The sequence below is a fragment of the Adiantum capillus-veneris genome, chromosome 11 (genome assembly GCF_014529385.1).
Source record: "Adiantum capillus-veneris isolate H3 chromosome 11, ASM1452938v2, whole genome shotgun sequence".
In the NCBI taxonomy this organism is placed as follows: domain Eukaryota; kingdom Viridiplantae; phylum Streptophyta; class Polypodiopsida; order Polypodiales; family Pteridaceae; genus Adiantum; species Adiantum capillus-veneris.
In genome coordinates this window covers 125,481,747-125,506,301 of record NC_140941.1, presented here as the reverse complement: position 1 = coordinate 125,506,301, position 24,555 = coordinate 125,481,747, and the positions used below count along the sequence as shown (strand labels likewise).

At 42.3% G+C, this 24,555-nt stretch overlaps 1 protein-coding gene across 8 annotated transcripts in view; it reads left to right on the top strand.

Moving 5' to 3' along the window:
* Positions 1-8,816, top strand: part of LOC147447975 (sphere organelles protein-like protein) — a 94,894-nt gene extending 86,078 nt beyond the window's left edge. For all 8 annotated transcript variants that reach the window (XM_086523875.1, XM_086523871.1, XM_086523869.1 and 5 more), the window contains 3 exons: positions 7,759-7,881; positions 8,009-8,219; positions 8,310-8,816. In XM_086523875.1, coding sequence (XP_086380001.1) covers positions 7,759-7,881; positions 8,009-8,219; positions 8,310-8,698 — 723 coding nt within the window. In that variant the 3' untranslated portion in view covers positions 8,699-8,816. The remainder of the gene's footprint in view (positions 1-7,758; positions 7,882-8,008; positions 8,220-8,309) is intronic.
* Positions 8,817-24,555: the final 15,739 nt, after the last annotated feature.

Genomic DNA, 24,555 nt, shown 5'->3' with positions numbered 1-24,555 from the left:
GCAAGTTGTGAGAGAGTGAGGTCATCGCCTAAGAAAATACCTGTCTTCTTGAGAGTAGGTCTCTTCCTCAAGAATTCCTTCTTCTCTTCCAATGAAGGGAAGCGTAGTATGAGAGCTCTTTCCTTTGAAGATTCTCCGGGGCCCTCACTCTTCTTGCCCACTCTCCATGCCTTTGTGTGTGAAGGCTTCTCCACCCCCATCATTGATGTGAGGCTTGTGACCTCTTTTTCCACATTGTTTATGTCCTTGAGGCCGGTTACCCTCACATGTAGAGCCCGCACCCTCCTTCTTTGTTCCTCTTCGAGGGTCATGTTGATAAGAGTGGGTGTACAAGGAGCTTCCTTACCTTTCCCTTTCTTGGCAACCTCAATCCATTTTTCGGCCTCCTCTACTTTCTTTTGCGTTTCGGATATGACCGCGGCCCATGACTTCTTCTCCTCATTGATGTTGTCAATTTCTTCCCTCAAAGAGGGCTGAAATTCCCCCTCTTCAAGCCCATTTTTTGACCGTGTTTCCAACACTTCTTTGTGGAGGTCCAAAATGCTATTCTCCAACGTGGCGATCTTGTTGAGAAGATGATCCTTCTCGTCCTTCCACCTCTTCTCCTTTTCTTCATTTTCTCGGAGGAAAACAGTCTTCGCGTTCCTCCAATCTTCCATCTCTTTTCTCCATGCTTTCATTTCCAATTCAATGATGGAAATTCGTTTGGAGTGAAGCATATATTTGAGTTTGCTTGTTGCCATAGGTGAGGTTGGGGATGACATGAGAGAGAGAGAGAGAGAGAGAGAGAGAGAGAGAGAGAGAGAGAGAGAGAGAGAGAGAGAGAGAGAGAGAGAGAAATGAAATGAAATGTTATATTAACGTCTTCAAAAGGCCAGAATGACCTATGAGACCAAACTGATACAAAAGTGGTGAATCTGTTACAATGTCTGGGTACCTTAGTACTAAAGTACTAAGTGTGAAAGTGTGAAAATAAATGTGAAAAACTAAATACAAAGTATTAAATAAACTTCTTAGGAGCATTCTAGGTGTCTGGCTAGAATGCTTCTAATCCTTTGTTGTAGTCTCCTCCGGTGAAGTGTGCTTCTGCATCTTGGTCGTGGTCGTCTCGATTTCCTAAGCTCAGTCGCTCTGTCAATTAGCGTGCCTTTGGTATGACTGTGGGTACTCCTTTGTGCTGGCTGTTGGCCTCTTGCTTCTCCTTCCACTCCTACTTCTCTCGATCCGAAGAAATCTGTGATCGGCCTCTGAGGCTGTAGTGCTCTTTGTCTTCTCATTAGATTATCCCTGTGCCGATGTAGTTCCAGTAGGTACAAGCCTAAGCATATTTGATCTTGGTATTGCATGATTCTATCTAGAGGTCCAAAGCCTTCTTTAAAGAGGCAATGAAAACGCCCCCGTATCTCATAGTATACTGTGCAGTGGCATATATAGTGTAATTCTGTCTCCGGCTCCATTCCGCATAACTTGCAAATTCTGCTCTCAGGTGGGATTCCCCTAAATCTGCCAAATTCAATTTCCAAATGGTGTGAGGATGTACGAATCTGACCAATAGCACATCTCAAACCATGAGACAGGTGGGTATCCATGTAACTCGGGCAAATCACAAATCCATTTTCAGATAGTTGTAGGAAGTTTCTTTGTAGTCGGCCATCTTCGTGCCCAATTCTTGTGTAGGCCATGTCCTCTTAGTATCCAACTGTATAAGATCCTGTCGGATGATTTTATTAATCTCCGTTCGTGTAATTGCCAGTGATGGGGCCTCAAGAGAGTATTGGAAGGGGGGTAATCTTTCCACACTGAACCCGTGTCTTCGAAACCACGAGGACAGTTGCGCATACCAGCATGATGTATCCCCTTTCATTGCTAATTGTTGAGAGGATTCGAGGGCCAGTCTAGTATATCGGCAATTATTTGTATCCCACAAACCATGTATAAAGGATACTGATCGGGTAAGAGCTTCAATTTCTATCGGAGGGGCGGCTAGTTCCGCTCGGGTAATCATGTGTGGTACGGAGGCCTTGGCTCTAATCATTCGGGAAATCATAGATACCAAAGGTCTCTCCATTGACTTCCAATTATCCTGATCCATAGATGGTCCCCAAATCTGGACCCCATAAAGCATAGCCGAAGCCACCACAGTATCAAAGAGCCAAAGTTTTGTTCGTGGTTCCTGAAACTGCACTTGTGAACACATCCTCTCCAACCCTCCCAAGGCCGCAGAGGCTTTGGATAATCTAGCATCCGTTGCTTTCTTAAGAGTAAACTTCGGTCCTGCAAATACCACCCCAAGGTATGTGTATGCATCTGTGTACTCTACTGTATCCTGGCCATATGCAAATGTAGGTGCCGATCTCCTGACCCACTGCGGTGTGGTGTTAAACACCATAACTTTGGTTTTACCCAAGTTTACCGACAGACCACTGTCCTCTGCGAGTTTATGTAATGCATCTAGCTGCCTCTGCATTCCATCTGGTGATTCTGCTATCAATACAATATCATCTGCATACAACAACAAAGGGATCCATGACCCTGCAAGTTGAGCCCCTATGTCACCCTCTCTATGAATGTAATATGATACCTCATCTATGTACATACCAAATAAAGTAGGGGACAGTAGGGCATCCCTGCTTTACTCCAACGGTGGAATGAACAATGTCGGAATCCCCTTCTAGAGTACGTACATAACCAGTTACTGACCCGGATAAAGCCATGATCCCCCAAATAATCCCCCAAATAATCTCTTTGGGGACCCCTAACTCTTGCATCCTACAATCAATCTGGCCCTTGGTACTGTATCAAAAGCTTTCCGAAAATCCACAAAGCAACAATACATCCTTCTCCCGTTTGCTCTTCCTTCCTCAATAATGGCTCTGAGCGTAAGAATATGATCTAAAGTGGAATAACCCCTTATGAATCCAGCTTGTCCTGTTGCTCTTATGCCCTCATTCTCTGCCCATCTACTCAATTTTTGTTCAAGAATGGATGCGTACAGTCGGGTCAAAGTGTGACCTACCATAATGGTGCGGTAGTTCCCGGGTATCATAGGATCCCCTGACTTGAAAATAGGTACGATAGTAGATAATTTCCAAGATTCAGGTAATCCTTCACACATGACCCGATTAAACAGTCGAGCAAGGACTTCTGAAAGTAGATCCGTGGCATGGATCAGATGTTCTGCTATTAAACCTTCATGATCATATGCTCTTCTTGGCTTCATCTTATCAATGGCTTTTTCCACCATTTCCGTAGTAAAGAAAGTGCTAGCAGCAGGGCATGGCTCTAACGGATCTGGTAATGGAGGCTGTCCAGATACCATATATAATGATGTTACATATTGACCCCAGATCTCAGGAGAAGTAATCGTCGGAGGCGGTGAGTGCTCTTGAAATAAGCTCCATGCCTCATGTGAGTCTTGACTCAAGAAGAGCTGATATAAATCCTTCTCTAGTTTGGCTAAAAATGTCCTTTTCTTGCGACGTACTATACGCCGAAGAGCAATCCGAGACTGCTTATATGTGATGATCCCAAGTGTAAGCTCTTTCTGGACTTGGATTCTCGTCTCTCTGCATTCCTCGTCATACCAACTGTTTTGAGGCATGTTCCCAGCTCCTCTCTTCTGATCAGGTTGAGTATGTGGGTATGCCTGTTGTGCTGCTCCATGTAGTATCTCTGTTAACTGAGAAGTAATCTCCTCTACAATATATACTGGCTTGGCTGCCCGCATCCTATTATAGATCTTTTCCACATAGATTGAATCAGTTTCTGGCGTGAAAGTATATCTTGTGTGTGTCTTCTTCCTTTGTACTTGAGAGGCATTGTATTGGAAGGAGATTGATAAGGTCAAGAGAGCATGATCCACTGCAATCCCAACCGGTCTGGGTCCCACCTTAAAGTCCTTGATACTAGAAATAAAGCTTGGTGAAGTCATGACATAATCCACTGTACTGGCCCCATGCCTGTGTGGGAAGCATGTGAATCCCCCAGATAACGGGAAATTCTCTAGACCATTAAGTATGGCCAAACCATGTATGGTTGCCATCTCCATGAGATGTCTCCTATATTCAGTGTGTTCTTTATCCTGTGAGTTTCTAGTAAGCCCCCTTTGTGATAAATCCACTTCTCTGAGCATTTCCTCAGAAGTATCATAGAATACTGCTTGAGAGTTGGCCGTTCTGGCATTAAAGTCTCCTAAGAGAACTATGTCTCCATCTCTAGAGAACTCCCATATGTCATTATTCAATATGGAGAAAGGGGACTGTCCTTTAGGTGAGGAGTAGACTGAGGTACTTGGAGGGAAGTAGCATATAGCGATATATAGAAATCTACCTGTCTCGGCTCTCATTCTCACCCACATATACCTTGCTTGCTCATCTTTCCTGATAATCTGTAGTAGTGGTTTCAGCTCCTCTTTAAATAAGACTGCTACTCCTCCTGACCCCCGGCTACCCTGTAGAGATCTCTTGTCTGGTCGACCAGCTGTTTCCCATAAATAACCCTTCACATGTGGCATACGCTGTCCCGGTATCTGGTGTGTCTCTGAGTAGAAAACTATGTCTTTGTCCCTCAAGCTGTCTTCAAAGGCACCTACATCTAGCCTATATGACCCATTACAATTCCACGCCGCTATTTGGAGCGTCGCCCCATAGGTCTCGCACTGTCATGTTGAGCGCTTTTCCAGAACCACTACTTTCCCTCCTCTATAAAAGGCGATTTTCCCCTTTTCTCTTGTTGCCCTGATCTCTGGCATCAACTCTTGCATGTGTGCCACTTGTGCCAATGTAAGGTCATCTCCCAGGAAAATACTGGTTTTCTTAAGAGTTGGCCTCTTCTTTAGAAATTCTTTCCTTATTTCTATATTCGGGAAGCGGAGAATAAGTGCCCGGTCCTTTACGTTTCCCTTCTCATCGATTCCTTTCTTGCCCACTCTCCATGCACTTGTGTGAGTAGGCTCTGTGATGCCCATGCGTTGTAGCAATTCCTTCACTTCTTCATCTACATTCTCTTTGTCTTTGACTCCTGTGACCGGCACATGCAGAGCCTGATTCTTCCTTTTTTGCTCTTCCTCAATGGTCATATTAATAATGGTAGAAGTAGGTGTGGTCTCGAGCATCTGGGCCTTCCCTTTCTTCGCATCCTCAATCCATTTCTGTGCTTCATCAACCTTTTCTTGTGTCTTAAAAAGACGTTCCGCCCATGAAGATGCCGTTTTCGATTTCTGTTCATCTCCTTCCCGTAGAGTTTTCATTTGATCTTTCATGTCCTCGAGCTCCTTCAGCACCGAGGGTTGGTCGTCTCCCTTCTCCTTAGTTGCAGATTTGCAAGCCGCAAGTTCTCCTTTTAGCTCCTCAATTATTGCATCTTTTTCCCCCATGTGCTTTTCCATATTTGTTCTCCATGCTTCAAAACTTGCTACTGCCTCATCGAGTTTCTTTTACATAACACATTCTGTTACATTTACTTCGGCCTTGATTAGGTTTCGTACTTCCGTTTTCAAGATCTGAATCTCCTCATTCTGTATCCCCTGGATCTCTCTCCTTAGTTCTCTCATCATGTCTCCATACATGGATTTCCTGTAGCTCCCAGCGTTCGCGTGCATTTCCTTCCTGATGTCATCTCTCATGTAGTTTAGTTCTGATTTGAGCATCATTTGGACCTTCTCCATCATTAGTTCATCATGTATCTTGGACGTTTTCCCCACTCGTAATGATCCTGGTGATAGTACAGTATCTCTGTTTCTCCGCTTAAATGTAGCTGTTGTTTTTTTTGGGGTGGTGTAGCTATCTACACCCGGCCCTTCCCCTTCGATAGGCGGATCCATCGAACCCGAGCCCCAAATGTGGGGTAGGGTACTAGGGAGAATAGGACAAACTTAAAATATTTTATCTTAAGGCTTTTTACCTTAAGGCTTAAAATTTTCTCTAAGGCTGGGACTTCCTACGCGTAGGTGAAGGGTGCGCGTTTGCTGGGACTTGCTACGCGTAGGGTTGCTAGGACATGCTACGCGTAGGACTTCTTCTGCTGCCTGCCCTTCGCGCGGGCTCCTGCTTGCTCCACCTCTCTCGCCCAAAACCCTAATGCACAGGCAGCGCTGCCTTGTGGAATGTTGCACGTTGCCCACAGAATGTTGCACACTGCTCGAACTGAGTGTGTAGAGAGAGAGAGAGTCACTGTGCTGCTTGTCCCTAACGCATGAAACCTGTCACAGCCTCGTGCTCAGCCCGCCACAGATCCTCAGCCTCGCGCCAGACCTGCCCGCCACAGAGCTTCAGCCTCGCGCCAGACTTGCCCGCCTCAGAGCTTCAGCCCGCCACAGAACTGCTCGCCCGCCAGAGAGAGAGAGAGAGAGAGAGAGAGAGAGAGAGAGAGAGAGAGAGAGAGAGAGAGAGAGAGAGAGAGAGAGATGAAATGAAATGTTATATTAACGTCTTCAAAAGGCCAAAGTGACCAAAGAGACCAGGAAGTTACAATGCGGTGTATCTGATACCAAGTCAGATTAACAAAATAAATCCAACTAGGGATAACAGGATATAAATACTGCGGAATCCTAAACTAAGCGAATAGGTGTGAAAGGCGAAAGGCGTGAGATGTGTGAACTGAGCTATACAATGTGTAGACAATTTGGGAGGGAAGTAGAGATCTATCTTCATAGAGATCCATCTTCATCTGCACTCTGGACGACGAAAAAGTATGGCTCGAATCCTTTGTTGTAGCCTCCTTCGAAATTGTGTAGCTCCTCTTCTCCATCGGGGTCGTCTAGATCTCCCTAGCTCCAATGCTTGGTCAATGAGAATGCCAGTAGTGCGGGTAGACCTCTCCATTGTTGGTTGCTCCTCTGTCTGTTCTTCTGGGTGTACAATATCTAGTGTAAAGAAATCTGTGATTTGTCTCTGGGGTTGTCTCTCTTCAGCTCTCCTCAGTAAAGTTTCTCTATGCCTGTGTAGCTCAAGTAGATATAGCCCAAGACATCTCTGATCCTCGTATCTCATGACCCTAGATAGAGGCCCAAAACCTTCTCTGAATAGACAATGAAAACGGCCTCGTATCTCATAGTACACTGTGCAATGACATATGTAATGTACCTCTGTCTCTGGCTCTGGATGGCATAAGCTGCATATCTTGCTATCTGCTGGTGTCCCTCTGAATCTGCCAGTCTCAATCTCGAGCTGATGAGTGGACATCCGTACCTGGCCAATGGCACATCGCACACCATGAGAAAGATGCCTGTCCATATAGCTAGGTCTAATCACAAACCCATCCCCCGTGAGGTGGAGAAAATGCTCTCTATAAAAAGCCATCTTTGTGCCCAACTCCTGTATCGGCTCTATCCATGTCCTCCTCGTGTCCAGCTGGATCAGATCCTGACGAATGAGTCTATTAATCTCTACTCGCGTCAAAGACCTCAAGGGTGCCTGTAGAGAGTATTAAAAAGGAGGCAACCTATCCATGGTGAAACCATGTGTCTGAAACCATGATGCCATGTGTGCATACCAGCATGATGTATCCCCATTAAGAGCTAATTTTCTGGAGGACTCTAGAGCCACCCTGACATATCTGTCTCTGGTAGTATCCCTCAGACCGTGCACAAAGGAGACTGATCTAGTCAGCGCCTCAATCTCCATAGGGGGGGGCAGCTAATTCTGCTCGAATGATACCATGTGGTACAGAAGCCTTGGCTCTAATCAGCACAGAGAGAGAGAGAGAGAGAGAGAGAGAGAGAGAGAGAGAGAGAGAGAGGAAAGGGCTTTGGTTTGACAGGTTGGAAGAGTACTTCATTTAGAAAGTCAATCAGGAAAAGTGAAACTCGCTGAAGCTCCAAATTATAGAACACAGAAACACAATGACCAGGAGCCCTCTTTTTACAAAGGTGGCATCCTAGAGGTATCTTCATGAGCAGTTACTAAGCTTCATTTATTTCTAGGCCATCCTTGAAGGCTGTAAAATACAAGGTACGGTCTTTTGTGGGGCTTGTAACTAAGGAAAGCTTCTTCTTTTCTATGGTGATCAGACCGAGATCTCATCTCTTTCCGAAGTTCGCTTGGTTGAACGCAGCAACAAGCTGGAATATACTGTACAGGCATCGGTTGAGAATCTTGTCAATGAGAGAGACTTGCACGTGGCCACGGATGCTACACTGGATATCAGCTTCGCATGTAATGGCAAACCAAACGCAGCAGAAGTAGAACAGATCGAAAAGAGCGGGCCCGCTCCATTTGAAGGTTTGGTTCGCTGTAACAGCATGTGCTCTCGTTGCTTCTAATGTAGACACTTTATGACCATAGATCATTTGTAAGTTGTGGGTGGTTCAGGTTGGCTGGGAATTTCTGATGCCCTCCAAAGAAAGCGGGAGGAGCTTGGAAGGGAAGTGGGAACTCCAGCTGTTGAAGTTTCAAAGCATGGAAGTGATCAGGAGATTGAGAATGAACATCGACCTGAATCACAGATCTTTGGAGTGACCACAGCAACCAGAATTGTGGATCTTACAAACAATGGGCAGGTGAACAAGGAGCTTGCGAATAAAGAGGAGACTGCATTTATCCAGAATCGAGAGCTAGAAAAACAAAATGGTAAAAGCAGCTCTTCTGCAGGGAAGGACTCAAAAATTGTGGGTGCTGGTAAAGCCAGAGGATGGCATAGAAAAGCTGGAGGTTTAGGCTCTACTATGGCACTTCTAAGATCACAAAATTCGACATTGTAGAGAAGATTGCTCTTGTGTAATGGTCGCATAAATTCAGCCTTGTAAAATGCCCCTTGGTTTCTCTTTTAAAAGCAATGACACTGTTGAATTAATGGGCTGTTCATCTTGCCGGGGAAAAGGGTGTCTTAACTTTCAACCCTGCTGTTTATACGTCTTAATATGCCAGGTCAGAGCAAGGGGAGAAAGAATGCGCCTTGGAAATTCCGGATTAGCATAAAGCTCACAAATTTCCGATTAAAAGTTTGAAGTTTCTATCAGGACACTGAAGCCTGGAGTGATTCCTCCTCCTTGGGTGGACTCCGAGCCCTTCGAGATTGCTCCACTGTTTCAGCAGTGGAGGGCGATAATGGTGGGCGCATGGCTGTCAGGCAACCAATGGTACATGGCCCTTGGTTGACCTAGCTACTGGCTCTTGGCCCCAACTCATGTGAGTGAGCCCCTGAGCTCTGTAGAAAAAAAGGAATTTTTGTTTGATTGCTCTCTCTCTCTCTCTCTCTCTCTCTCTCTCTCTCTCTCTCTCTCTCTCCCAACATGCACGACGCCCGGTCAGACTGCTGACCATGGAGGAGATTGATGAGATCCGCCAGCGACTAATGTTGGATCTCTTGTGACGTGATTTTGCTATCCCGGCTAGCTGCTTAGTTCACACCTACCAGCTTAGGATTTCTTAGTATTTGTATTTTATCATTTTGTCATTTCATTTTGTTACTTTGTATCAGATCCACCACATTGTGACGCTTTGGTCTCATAGACGTTAATATAACATTTCATTTCTCTCTCTCTCTCTCTCTCTCTCTCTCTCAACTCTCTTTTTCCAATCGAAAGGTAGTGCCATGCTGTAAGACACCTTGTTGATTTTCACCTTCCTTTCTGTTTTTTAACCTGAACATTTAGCTGTATAACACTCCCTTCATTGTCTCACTGCGTTTTCAAGAGGGGCATGTTGAGGGACACCCCTTGGCAATAGCCTATTGGTAGGAGGTGGTTGGTATATGTGATGGCAATCGAGAACAGGGTGTTGACCAGAAGAAAAGGGCAGTAATTTGCTCTTTCTATGCTCCTCACCATGAGCTTGCACATGCTTTAATATGAGAATACTTATGGCGAAAGTCAAGAAAAGCCACAAATCCCTAGCTATGAAAACTTCAGTTTGGCAGTTTTGGAACTCCTGAACTTTGGCAAGTGTGCAAATTTAACTGTGGGCACTAAAACCACAGCGTGCTCCAAAGAAATCCCAAAGAGTTATGCAAGGCAATCTGTAATTTTAACAAAATAAATCTTATATGCACGTTTCCAAACAATTGCTTGCTTAGCACTTGCTGCAACCATGTGGGCAGAGGTTACAGGGTCCAAAATTATGTACTAAGAATGCAAAGAGGAAAGGGCTGATTTTGCCATTTCCATAATGCAATGCAAATTTCGCCTATGTTGCGTAGGGTACTAAGCAGGCATTCAATGTTTATTGCCTTCAAAATCCAATGTTCATGATGCATGTACGTCTTAAACAATAGAGGGAGAGGCACAGAGGAGCCATGTGCAAGGCCGAAGGCAGAGAGAGCGAGAGATTTCTTTTGTTTGCATTGCGAAGCATACTATGGTAAAAATGTACAGGCTTCCACATCTTGCAATTCAGTGTTAGAGAAACTGTATCATATAGTGTTTCTTGTCACTATCTCCGTTGTTGGTTTTTGTCTCGTCAGATTGTTCAGAAAGTGCAAGAAATAAATGTATGGAAGTTGCACACATAGCTTACAAAGACTGATAGCTTCCTTCAGAAAGGGAAGAAAGCAAATTATTACATAAAGCATTGTATGGTTTGAAGCAAGCATTGCGTGCTTGATAGGGGAGACTACACTCTAGTAAGCATATATATGCATTGACCGTGTTCAAAAGAATTGGGACAATTGAGTGGATATTTCACTACATGTTTACCACTAAGGAGGATCTTTACATGTAAGCTTCTGATTGTGTTCGGGCAACTATGCTGTTGTAAAAAGGCAACCTTGTCGCATGGACCTAAAAGCAGGAACTTCACCGATAATGACCCCATGAAAAAGTTCAGGTTATATTCAAAAGAAGTTTGTTGAGAAAGAACCGATATATGTTGCCTAAATTTTTCTCAAAATTACCTCAAATTTTTAATATTCTCTTGGGAAATCATAAAACAAATTGTGTATCATTCTGAATATGAAAAAAATGAGCAATAACTTGGGGAAATACAAGCTACCCTTGTGAAAGCCAGGGAAACGCTGCATATTTGTTTGAGCTATAGCATTATTAGGGTAATGAGGTGCAGAACCGCAAGGGGGATGTGAAATCAAGATGGATGCTTGATGCTATTACTGGTTCAACTTAGCCTCCCACTGCAATGGTTTTCCCTGTTGGCTCAAAATTCAAATGTAACTCAATCCTACAAGCCAAAAAAGTTAAGTGAGCTTAAAAGCCAAAAAGACCTTATGTGGATGGCTGCTTTGGTAGATTTAACAAAGCCCTTGAGCACCTTCTAGGCAACTCATAACAGGAGCATCAGCGTATTTCACGTTGTTGGTCTCAATGCATGTGAGTAGCATATGACATCTTTCGCATCATCGTGCATGCCAAGTCTGGAACTCTTTGGCGTGTCTTTGCCATGCTGTCAAAAGTTTCCCTCATATAAGATTTTGTAGCAAGCCTAGCTCTTGGCCTTGGTAGCAATGGGTAACTCAACTAGGTTGGTCGATTCTTTTGCATAAACAAGAACTTGTCCCATGATCTCCATGTTGGCATTGGGTACAGTGAATTTTTAAAAAATTTCTTTGGAGCCAGCTCTTCCACCAATTGGGCTCTTGCTTTGGCATGGTTATGATGTTATCCTTGATATGCACGACCTCATGTTTGATCAATGGATATGGGAGCATTCTCTTAGAAAGAGGAGCATGACATACTAACTACTTTAAGTATGCCTTCCAATGCTCACATATCCCTACTCTAGTTTGTAATGGAAAAGCCGATTATAATCGTATTTGGAAATTTTGATCAAGCATTGTGGTCATGCATTCATGCTTTTGCATGGCACAAGGTGGTTGGGATCTATGGTTGAATTTAGGTGTCACGACCGAGACAATATTGGCTATCAAATAAGTGCGATGAACTAGAGATAAATTAGGGGCAACTAGGGATGGCCTACTTCAAGCTAGGCCACATAAGTGATTGTAATGACTGAGATTACCCAACAATTTTTGATGGCTAATTGGCACTATATATATTTTTTAAGGACCTCGTGTGCCAAATAGTGATGATGCATTCCTCATGATCCAAAGAGGTGCATTAAAACAAAGATAGATGGAACAAGGTCAAAAATCACACATATAAGAGGATAAGAAAGAGTGTGTGGCCTACTACTCAATGACCCACTTTATAGAAATGAAAAACAAATGCCACGTGACCTATCTTTCACGCGGCCTACATATAGGGTAAAGGGGCCAAATTAAGGACATTGAAATCGAGGCAACTTGATCTTCATCATCTCAAATTAGATTTAGGCGGGGAATGGCACAAAATGATACATGAGAGGAGAGCTTCCCTATGCACAAGGTGAGGCTGAATTTGATGCGCCATAGTGTAGTCGCGTTGCACATTTGCATTTCACTGTGTAACAAAAGTGAGGACTAGTAGCGAGGTCCAAGCGCCCCCCATAGAAAGGACGTTGTTGATCGGGGCTTGAACTCACTTCTTGGGGAAAGGGATATAAACATGTTAGATTTCTGGTGTCATTACACTTACACAAGTGTTCCTGCTTTTGAGTTTGAGTGGGGATCTACAAAATAAATGGCGGCTTAGCGGTGAGCAACCTACCACACAACCTTGTCCTTTAAGAGGGATTTTCACCCTACATAAAACAATGCTTAATTAATGCCCCTCTTATGAAAATGGAAGAAAAAAGGTTTGAGAATTGAGCTGAGAGCTTTGGTGATGTCGTGACCCTGGCCCTCTCCCCTTGTGTTGTCACACATGCAAGGCTTTTCTACTTCGCACTCTCCTGGGCAACCCAATTAGGGAGCTTCTCCTTTGCCCACCTCCCTCATATGCTGCAGTAGCCACCAGGTTCGTCACCTCCTCACCCACTCCTGTCAGTAACCGCCCCAGGAGCAGCCTCTAGCTCATGTGGGATCCTTTGCCCCAAAGACTCGACTCTGTCTTAGGGAAAGAGAAACCCACCCATAAGCAGCAAAACCAGGAAAAAAATCCCCCTATCCACTTATACACTCTTCTAGCTTAATTGAACAACGACGAGTTCTACCCCTTGGTCCCGAGTGATCTATTTAAGCCGTCCTGCTCTAGAAAGCCTTCCTCCTTGCAAGGTGCTTCTCCTATTAAGTCTAAACTTCTCAAACAAGTGCTAGTTGTGGATCAAATGCCTGAGGAGCCTGACCAATAGACCACCGTCTCTCATGAAAAATCACAGAAGGCCTCATTAGCTTGGTCCATGATAGAATCACTCAAGGCAAGATCAAAGGAATCATGCTACCTAACAAGGAGCAGCTTTGCTTACAACTGTTTGTTGATGATACAACAGGTTTCCTCCACAACGATGAACAATCCATATCAGAATTTTGCAATTACTTGGAGATATTTTGTATAGATTTAGGGTTAGTGATCAACCACATAAAAATAGGTATATTCGCTTCCACAAAGACATACTCCACAACACTAAAGTCATATGGCTGCCAAATCATTGAGGAAGGTATACCCTTCCAACTGTTGGGTATCCCCATGGGATTCTTTATTAGTTAGAAGCAAAGATGGGACAAGGTGATTTACAGGTTTCTATCAATCTAAAACATTGGGATGGATTCTTGTCCAATATTCCCAGTCAAGTATTAGTGATAAACCATTTTACCATTACTTCCTTACTCTTTTATGTATCTTGCTAGCAACCTCTAGAATCAACTCTTTAAAAGGTTCACAAGATTTGCAAGGACTTTAGAAAGGCATAGCTAAAGTCAACTACTAAACTTGCATCTTACCTAAAAACAAGGACGGGCTTGGGATCATTTGCATTTCAGCAGTAGCAGAGAAGTTGATGGCTAAATGGATCATGAGGTCTCTTTTAAACCCGTCCAGTGATTGGGCACAATTAATACATAGACATATTAATCACTTTTCACTGCAAAGGCTCCTTCATGGTGCACAAAACCAAAACCCCCCCCCCCCCCCCCCCCCCCCCCCCCCCCCCCCGGGTCCGCGTCCAATATCAAAAGTAAAGGTTTAGAACTGGTTAGAGACATGTAGCAAGCATGGAATGAGTACAAACCAAACCTCATCTTCGCTATCCACAACAAATCCCAATAGGATATTGTTAAATTTGATTGTCCATGATGGTCGGCCCTAAACATCCCTCCTCTGGCCCACCGTGATTATTGAAAAGCCCATAAACTGATCAAAAAAGGATTTCGCACTTGGTAAAATTTATGGAATAAGACGGCTAAAGGGCTAGAATCGTCTTATGGCATCTCAATTAAAGACGCCCTTTTCTTAAGCTTACACTCCTCTCAATTTTCAGAAGGTCAGAGCTGAAAAATTGGTTGTGGAGGCCCACTAGACTTGAGGAAATTACAATGGCCAGGCTATCAACCTGTCCATAACATCCCTCGCCTCCACCAACCTACTTTGACACCTCTACACAATAAACTTAACAAAAGGTGGGCAATTTTTAAAGATGGTTCCCAATGGTACTGTCTCTTCTCTCATTTATGGGTGAAACCCCTCACTTGAAAAAAATCAGCACTACTTTGGCTTATTCTTCACAAAAGTGTGTGGATTGGAGTTCAGGCTCATAAATGTGGACTAGGGAGGGACATCTATCCCAGATGCAAATTGGCATACAAAGGATATTTTTCACTTGTTTATTAATTGCAAAGGAAACAAAATAGATTTCTTCATTCTAACTCAGTTTTGTAACATTAAATGCTCTAACTTGTTCAGGCAACAAATTTTAGTAGGAAATTTCATGGGCTTTCCCTTTGTCATGTGGAACCCATTCGAGCACAAAATTTGTGGCATATTTGGATTAAAAGATGTAATACTATCTGTTCCCACTCACAACTAGTTGACAATGGTTGGATTGTTAATGCTGTTTTGCAGGTTTGTGAAGCTAAAAGTCAATTGTGTAGCCAAACCCTGGTTCGTTTATACCATCGTGAAAGTATGTGACAATAGAAGAAAAGAAATGTGAAGGTACCCCCCCTCCTGAGCACGTTTAGACTCTGCAAGGGCTTTGTTAATTGAGATGGATGTCATCCAAGAACATCTTACCAAAGTCTCCGATATGTATGCCCACCTTTTTGACAGTGTTAAAGCTTACTAGTGAATGTATCTCAACATGTTTTGGATCCCATATGTACCCTCTTTTTATCGTGCTGTCTCCTTGCGAAAAATGTAATTTTGAGTCCTTTTTAATATAATAACTCTTGCATTAAAAAAAAAAAAAGATTTGTTGTGTAACTTGCCATGTGGCACTAATGGACAGGGTTGATCCAACCGTCCACAATGGCAGTGGCAAGTTAAAGATGACAAATCTTTAACTTGCCATGTGGCACTAATGGAGAGGCTAGATCCAACGGTCCGCAATTGCTCCTGGAATTTCAAAGGCCTTGTGTGGGCCAAAAATCAAAGAAACTTTATGCCTGGAATGTGTAGTGTCCATAGAAACCAGAGTGGTTTGCCGTTAAAGAACCTGCCTCGACAATGTGTGCCGGTGCAGGGGAGCAATCGAGAGAGAGAGAGAGAGAGAGCACTGAGCAGTGGGCCTGCTACTGGGAGTGGGTGGGGAATCTACGGATCGAAACTCGAATCCTGCGATTCTTCACGCACTACACAGCAGCAGAGAGCACGCCCATTTTGTCCGGCCCTTTTTAAACTCAATATTAAAGATCTAAATCGTTGGGAAATCGTAGAACAGATCGTTAGATGAAGTTTGAAAGCCTTGATTCCCTCAACGGTACGCCCCCTGCCAATAATAATATGACAGTTCTCAGGACCCAGTGCGCACTACCTCACCCTCGTGGCCCTCGGCCATTGGGCATTATTTCATTTCTTTCAAGGATTTGAGCCCCGGAATATGGTAGTGGCTTGTATATACCATATCCCTCAATTTTGTAGCCTATTTTAAGTAAACAGTCAATCCTTGAAGCCCTTCCTTGGGCTTTGAATATATAATAATTTTATCTCTTCTTAATTAATTCAAAAAATGCGCTTTTGCTTTTTTTTTTTTAATAAAAAAAATCCCCGAAAACATAAGGGCTCACTGAAAAATCTTCCTATTTCTAGGTCAAACCTTGAAGCAATTACCAGTAATTACATTAAAACTTATGAATTATGAATTATTGGCGGTTTTATCCAAAGCAAGCTCGAAATCTAGCCTTGATTTTGCAGTTTTAATCGATTAAAACTACTCGAAACCTAGATTTGTTATGTACACTATCCCAAGCCTAGTAGTAGCCTTGCCAAAAAACATATTTTCTAACCGAAGAAAATAAGGCCACACTTAAAACTCTTTCAGTTTTCAGGTCAAAATTTAAAGAATTTGCCGGTATTTACACTAAGGTTTGTACTATTTTGTCAGTCTTCAAGTCGATCCCAGAATCTAGCCAGGATCTTGCAATGTTAAGAAATACACTAAACCTCGGTTTTTTGTTGACTTTTGCCTGGCTAACAAGCCACAATAAAGTTTTGGTAGGGCTGAGACCTTTGTGAATTGTAAGGTTATCCCTAAAATTATGGAGCAAAAAATCTTGCCTAGTGTTGTCTTTGGTAATTGCACTTCTTTGTTTGGGCCATGAAGGAGACATTGGACATTGTATACTCGGTGGCGCTATCCTTTGGGAAGTGAACGCATTCTTTGAGTATGTGTTTGCAAAAGACTGGCCTTTAGTGTATTTTTAACCAGCTAAAAGCCCATTAGCTTTTGAGCTTGCCTTGAAGAAAACCAATAATTTTCTCCAAGTTTTTATGTAAAAACAAATTCTTCAAATTGTAACCCAAAAACCAGGGGAATATGTCCTTTCTCTATCTGAGCTCGATGCTCATTCTGCATAAAGTGGCCATGCTATACTTCCTCCGTGTTAGGATTGAGAAGACATTGAGGCCAGCTCAGATCTAGTGTCTGAATTTTTGGTGACCAATAAATTTTTCCAAGTTTTCATTAAAACGTGACAAATAATTCAAATTTTAACCCAAAAAACAGAGGAATATGTCCTTTTCTATCTGACCTCCATGCTCATTCTGCATAAAGTGGCCATGCTATACTTCCTCCGTGTTAGGATTGAGAAGACATTGAGGACATTTCAGATCTAGTGTCTGAATTTTTGGTGACCAATAAATTTGTCCAAGTTTTCATTAAAAAGTGACAAATAATCCAATGTTAACCCAAAAAACAAAGGAATATGTCCTTTTTCTATCTGAGCTCCATGCTCATTCTGCATAAAGTGGCCATGCTATACTTCCTCCGTGTTAGGATTGAGAAGACATTGAGGCCATTTCAGATCTAGTGTCTGAATTTTTGGTGACCAATAAATTTTTCCAAGTTTTCATTAAAAAGTGACAAATAATTCAAATTTTAACCCAAAAAACAGAGGAATATGTCCTTTTTCTATCTGAGCTCCATGCTCATTCTGCATAAAGTGGCCATGCTATACTTCCTCCGTGTTAGGATTGAGAAGACATTGAGGCCATTTCAGATCTAGTGTCTGAATTTTTGGTGACCCCTACTGTGAGTGTCCATGATGTAGAATTCATTACATGCAGTGTTTGGGAAAAGTGTGTCCCAACTTACAATCATGCAGTTTTGAAATTCAAAAATTCTATTTGAGGAAAAGGAAAACCCCCGCCTCAATGTTAGAAAAAAAACGGGGTCTAGTGTATTTTAACCGGCTGAAATTATAAAATCCCGGTTAGATTTTAAGCTTGCCTTTAAGAAAACTAGCAAATTTACACAGGTTTTAGTGTAATTACCGGCAAAGCTTCAAATTTTGACTTGAAAACCGGGAGAATTTCAAGCTTCCCCTTATTTTGATCGGTTAGGAAAAATTCTTTTTTTCTAGCCCTGCCCCGCCTAGATTTTAAAGAGAATATAGTAAAAGCATTAAAAATAAGCTCAAAATTTTCCTTGCAGGATCTCATGAAAAGGAATTGTGTAAGGTTCTGAAAGTGCTTTTTCCCAAACACTGATTACATGATTACATATTTCCTCTCAAATAGCTTTACCTTAAATAGGTAAAGTTAACATTACACCCTCCCTCCTTGTGCAATGTGCATGTACAATTATCCCGCTCCATGTGCATGTACAATTACCTCGCTCCATGTTTTGAGTGTGTGTGTGTGTTTTTGTGTTTTGTTTGGGGGGGGGGGGGGGGCTCAGCACTAAAGGGCACGGGAGGTTTAATGAAGCTCCAACGTTGGGATCTACGATAGCGAAACTAGGACGGGGGGATTAAGGCGCACGCAACCCTTGATTTCAAGGGTAAACTAGGACAAAATATAGTAAACTTGGACAGGCGGGGAGCTTGTCCAAGTTTATTTATGACTTTATGGTTTGCCCACATGTTCACATGGCCGTCGCAGGTTTAATGGTTAGTGCATTGGGCTCTCACGTTGGTGACCCGGGTTTGAGTCCCTGTCTGTGCCTACGACCAGCGCCCATTTTTTTCCGCCATCCATTCGTCTCGAGATTCCCCCTTTGAACCCCCACCACGGATCCCATCTCTTTCCTCCCGGGCCCTTTAGTGCTGCTTTTGTTTTGGGGAGAGAGGGGGGGGGAGGGGGGGGGGGGGGACCACCTTGCTCACAGCATGAGGCCAATATATTTTGGATGGCTAAAGAAGATTGTGCTAATGAATGGGTCATGGGTGGCTTCTTTCTTCCATGAAGAACAGAACACTACAAAAGTCAATAGAAAGCAAGAGCCCAAAAGAATCAAAAGAACTCACAGAGTCCAATGTCTCCATGAAGGAATTAAATCTATCTATTCAAACAAACAGATAATTGTGATATAGATCTTGGAGGGTGGAGCCTTGCCTGAGAGGCCTCTAGATATAAAGTAGTAATAAGAGGGTTGATTCTTGAGCCTTGCAAAGTACTTTATCTTAACTATCTCAATCATAAGGATTCCTACCTATGAAAGCTTGTGCTGTCCTTGAACAATTAAATGCTCTGCCCATTACCTATATCTGTGCCACCTTGCACTTGAGTCTTGCTCTAAGCATGCCTCCATCTTGAGTACCTCTTCTATAGTACTATAGTCTATCGCCCCTCCATTTTTTACAAGGTTAGTTCACACTTCAAACTTTTTCACACTTGGTTTCAATTTTCAACCAAAATCTCAATTAAGTCTCAAATTTGACCAAAGTTCAAAGCCCTTACACTAGGGTAGGGCCGCATTGATGTGCAACGACCAATAATGACAAACATTCTCGTAAAAATTGATGTGTGTCTCCTTGGTGTGATCCATATATGTGTGTGGTGCACGGTCAAAGGGGAGTTGGATTTCAAGTGATAGCGGTAAGTTCTAGAAATATACAAGAGAACATCGAAAAATCACAAGCAATTTTCTACGTCTCTACTACTGCTAGGGTGCAAGAGCTTGGGAAGCAAACAAGATTAAATAACTTGGTGGTCCACGCTATAAATGATGAGCGGTTGTCCTTGGTTAGTGGATCTCTCCATGAGATTGTTCTTTTGGTCGTAAGTGTGTTTTCGAATTCATTAGGAAGAGACCAAATTATACATCTTAGAGCCCGAGGAAGGGGCTCGGGGATTTAATGATTATAGAGATAACAAATTGGGGGATATGATAAGAAAGTTATACAAGCCAACTACCATATATCGACCATATTTCAAATAAAAAAGTCACACCACAACTAGAGCTTCATCAAAGCTCCCTCTGCGAGTATCCAAAAAGGCTTTCCCCTCCTGGATTCATCCAATCACCCTTGAACTTGATCTTGGATTTCTTAAGTCCATTCCTCAAGATGAACAAAATTACCTTAAACAATACGACTAGCCCTACATTGTGCACAACTTTATATCTCAGAGTAGTTTCATGGAGCATCACACACTGCTTTCTCCATATTGTGATTTGGCCCAAACACAAATCTTTATCTTGCAAAAAAATAGTGTCAAAAAATATCATTAAACTAGAGTTTGGTAAGCACTTTCCTACACATAATAATTTCTCAGTCTCTAGATTATCAACAAAAACTAAAAGCGGGCTTTGTTCCACACAAAAAGGAGGCCAACACTTTCTCCTAGTAACATATGTTGCTTAGAAGGGGTAAAGCCTAGGACTTAACCAGAGGGCTAGGATAGGTTCATTGAAAGGACAATTGATGAATAAATGGGCTATATCCTACTCTTGCATATGGGACAAAGGCCATGTCCTACGCCCATTTTTAGTAGTTTACTTGCAGCTTTGTGAAGGATGAGACACAAAAGGATGAGACACAAAAGATAGATATGTGTTGTTAGACCTAACTCAGTACGGGGCCAATATGAGATGGTTACATCTCGACAGGGGCTCAAAAGGAGATGGTCTATTGAAGAACAATGTGCTAATAATGAAGCTTAAAAGGACCTTATGGTTAGCTTCATTAAAGTTCTCCAAAGGTTAGTGTTAAAAGTCCTTGGGCCTTAAGCAAGCTAGGATTTTGCTTGAGGTGTTCAAGTCAAAGATGAGCCCTAAAGGTAGAGGCATGAGAGAGAACACATACACACACACACATACACTCAAGGCAAGCCCAAAAGGCATTAAGGCCACATTTCAGACCCTTAGCAATATTGCCCTCATAATATGCTTGAATCCTATTGGACGACCTATAGGAAGTTCTAATGAGAATTTAGATTCAATTAAATAATTGAAATTTTTCTCTTAAAAGGAGTAAAGGAGGACATTTGTCCAAATGCTACAATTAATAAATTAAACTCTTTCCCTTAAAAGGGGAAAAGGAGGACATTTGTCCAAATAATACAATCCATAAAATTAAAGTATTTCTCTTAAGGGGGGAAAGGAGGACATTTGTCCAAATGGTACAATTAAAGTAACTAAAGTCTTTCTCTTAAAGGGGAAAAGGAGGGCGCTTGTCCAAAGGCTACAATTAAAAATAAATAAATAAGAACTTTCTATCAAAAGGGGAAAGGAGGACTTATATACTCCACAAGCCCCCCACACACACACACACCATTGTGTGTTGTGCACACAAGTCGTCTCCTTCTCCAAGTTTGGGAAGTAGAGAGCCTATACCAACACCTCTTGGCTATGGAATGCAAATTAAACCAAGAGCCATGCTTCAAAGCAATGCTTATCATCTCCTTCACCTCCATTATGATGCCATGCTATGCACTAAGAGTAATGATATATGCGAAAACTATTTCTTTCTCATGTGAATACTTCTTCTTCTTCTTTCCTTCCCTCATTCACTGCTAGCTCTCTCCACCTTTGAAGGTGTTTGAGGTCTTGGGACTGAGGCCGTGGACAAGTTAATGTTTTTGCAAAAGTTACGGGCATAATTTTGATGCATGAAGCTTACCATATTCATTGCGTCAATTAGGTATCAAGGAACACAAAGCTTGTATTTTACCAAGTCTCTCTTCATGGGAGAATCTATAATACAAAAGCCTTTTGAAGGGAGGACCGGCTCCAAGTAAATACGGTCCTCATTTGTTGTCAATTTCTCTCTTTTTTTCTCTTTCTTATAAGTATTGTTCATGCCAAGCTAACTAGGTATAATAGTTATGTTGCTATCTCTAATCAAGTATTCTTCTTATGTTTATGATGAATTCTCTTAAAGAAATGCTCACTACAATAATCTTAATTCCGCTACTCTTAATGTCATAGCCATATTCCATTTTTATTGATATTAGAGCTATTGGTTTCTCTTTTCTTGCTTAAGAAGAGAGGTCCTTAAGTTGTCCATGAAAGGTTGGACATGTTCATTGCAAGAGGGTAAGTGGGACAAGGATCTATTATCTTGGTTGAAAAGGACTTAGTTTGAGGTACACCGTTGGGAACTATAGACTTAATAATGGAGTCTTTCGAGGATTGCCTTTGGTTTAACCATTATTGATTAGCAAGCTCAACAAGAACCATAATCAATCGAGCAATGTTAGACCCTCTCCACTACTCTTTGCTATCAACAGTCTCTAAACCACGAGTGTGGCTGCTTGAGAGCTAATTTTGAAAAGTAAAGAAGAGTAGCAACTAAGGTTTTGGAGGGTACCAAAGCACAAAATAGCAAATAAATAACTTTAATTAGCATGGTTGACAATAATAAAGAGGGTAGAATGATTATTGACGACTTTGATTTTGCTTATGAAGGTGCTACTAATGATGCCCCCATGTTTGTGAACTATCTTGTTACTAGGTTGCAACAAGCTATGGGCAACCCTGCTTTGCAAGCCAAAGTTACCCAACAACTTCGTGCTCATGGGATTTCCCTACCTCTCTAAGAGGAGAGAGAGCTTAGGAAGCCTCTTCTAGAGACTTCCAAAAGAAGACTCTCTCCTATGAGAGAAGAAGAGAATCCAATGAACAAGAAAGAAGTAAATCTCCGAATTCTTCTTAAGATGTGGCTCCACAAAGACGGCGGTCTCGACGATCTGCAATTCCTCCCAAAAGGAAAAGATCGCCTTATAGTCTTTCTCCTCATCACTCTGAAAGGGAAGAGAGGAATCAAAGGAAGAGAAAGGCAATAAAGAGGTCTTCCTCTTCTCCATCTTCATCATCTTCATCCTCTTCCAATGAAAACAACGGTTTTTCTTCTAGAGAATGCAAGAGGGGAGGACATCGCAAATCCTATGTTTCTTGAAAAAGGTCCTACAAGCTTAATAAGTTCAAGGAGGGAGGAAGGAGCATCTCTTTTCTCACCTATGATGGCACCTTTGGTGCTACCGACAAAGTTTTGGCATTCATCCAACAATTTGATGTGGCCTTTGGAGACGAGGGCTATACAGAGTCCTCCAAGCTACGTCATGTAGCTATGCACTTTCAAAAATCTACTCAATAATGGTGGGCTAGCGTTCGTGGCAATGCGGAGCTCCAAAGACATGGAAAAAACTATGAGTTTCCATCATGAAGCAATTCCTTGCAAGCGATGACAAAGATAAAGTGCTCACCGAATGGCGGAGTTTGAAGCTACTCTCCAATGAGTCTATCCACAAAATGTGGGCAAGTTTTGGGATTTACATCTCAAAGCTACAGTCTTTCAAAAAATAGACTTCGCCGAGCAAAAATAAAATTTTTGTGCGGGATTACCTAAAGAAATGGCCGAGTATGTCAACTCACAATGGCCTACTACTATCACCAAAGTCATCCACCACACTATGGTTGCTTCATGCATCAATTTCCAACAAGGGGCTAAAAGGAATGCCAAGCCCGTGGAAAACAAAGACCAAAATGACTCAAGAGGGAAGAACAATGCTCAAAGTTCTTCGTAAGGCAATTCCAACAACAACAAGTCCAAGGAGAAGGGAGTTTACAAAGGTAAAAATAAACTCTCTCTTGAAGAGCTAGAGGCTTTTTGCAAGGACCACAAATGTTTCAAGTGTAGGGAGCAAGGACATGGCTACCATTCTTGCCCCAAAAGAAATACTTGCAATAAGACTCCTAGAGCTTCCATGGTTGAAGCTCCAAAAGAGGATGCTCATTGCAAAGGATCACCTCTTTCCTATGCTTGGAAAAAGGTGAGGGAGCATGATTCCTTTAGCTTGTTCGACCCTGGATCTACTCACAACTTCATATCATCGGAGTTGGCCACCGAGTTAGGCATTCAAGCTCATGAGATGGGAGATTCTCTCATGGCTAATGGTGTCTTCAAGGGTCAAGGAGCTGCAGTTACTCCCTTTATTGGAAAATTGAGGCTTCATGTCCAAGACTATGTTGACAAGGAAGATTTCTTCGTCTCCCCTCTCAAGCATGAAGATGTTATCCTAGGGGAACCATGGTTCGACCGCATGGATGTCAATGAAAAGTTTCCTGAAAGGAGAATGTATTTCAAGTATAGGACAAACAACATGTACATAGATGCCAATGAGCCTAGTTGTACCATACCTCTTGAAAATTCCCATGCTTTTGACAAATCAATGAAAAGCTCAATTTTTGCGTATATGATTTTTGTCAAAGAGTCCATAAATGATCTTAATGTTTTATCCAATGCAAATGGTAGGAATCAAGTGAAATTAGAGTTGTCTAATTTCCTAAACGTATTCCAAGATGTTTTTATCAATGACATCCCTACAGAGTTACCTCCAAAACGAGGGGATGATGATTATAGAATAGAGCTTCTACCTAGAAGCTCACCACGTAATAAGCCTCCTTTTTGAATTTCACAAGCTTAACAAGAAGAGATTATGAGGCAAGTACAAGAGCTAGTAGACAAAGGGATGGTGAAGCCTAGTTCCTACCCCTTTTGTTCATCAGTCCTTCTAGTACAAAAGAAAGACGGCACATACCGTATGTGTGTTGACTATAGAGCACTAAATTGCATCACTATCAAAAACATATGTTTTGTACCGCGGGTAGAAGATCTATTTGATAAGCTACAAGGCTCTATCTACTTCAGTAGGATTGACCTTAAAAGTGTCTATCATCAAATAAGGATAGTGAATGAAGTTATTGTAAAGATCGTGTTTCGTACAACATTTGGTCTTTTTGAATATCTAGCCATGCCTTTTGGCTTGGTAAATTCTCCGGCCACATTCAATCGTTTGATGGAGAAAAGTTTTAGACCCCACCGCAAGTTTACTGGAGTGTTCCTCGACGATATCATCATCTACGCCAAATCCCTTGAGGAGCACAAGCAACTTCTCCAGGTAATTTTTCAAGCTTT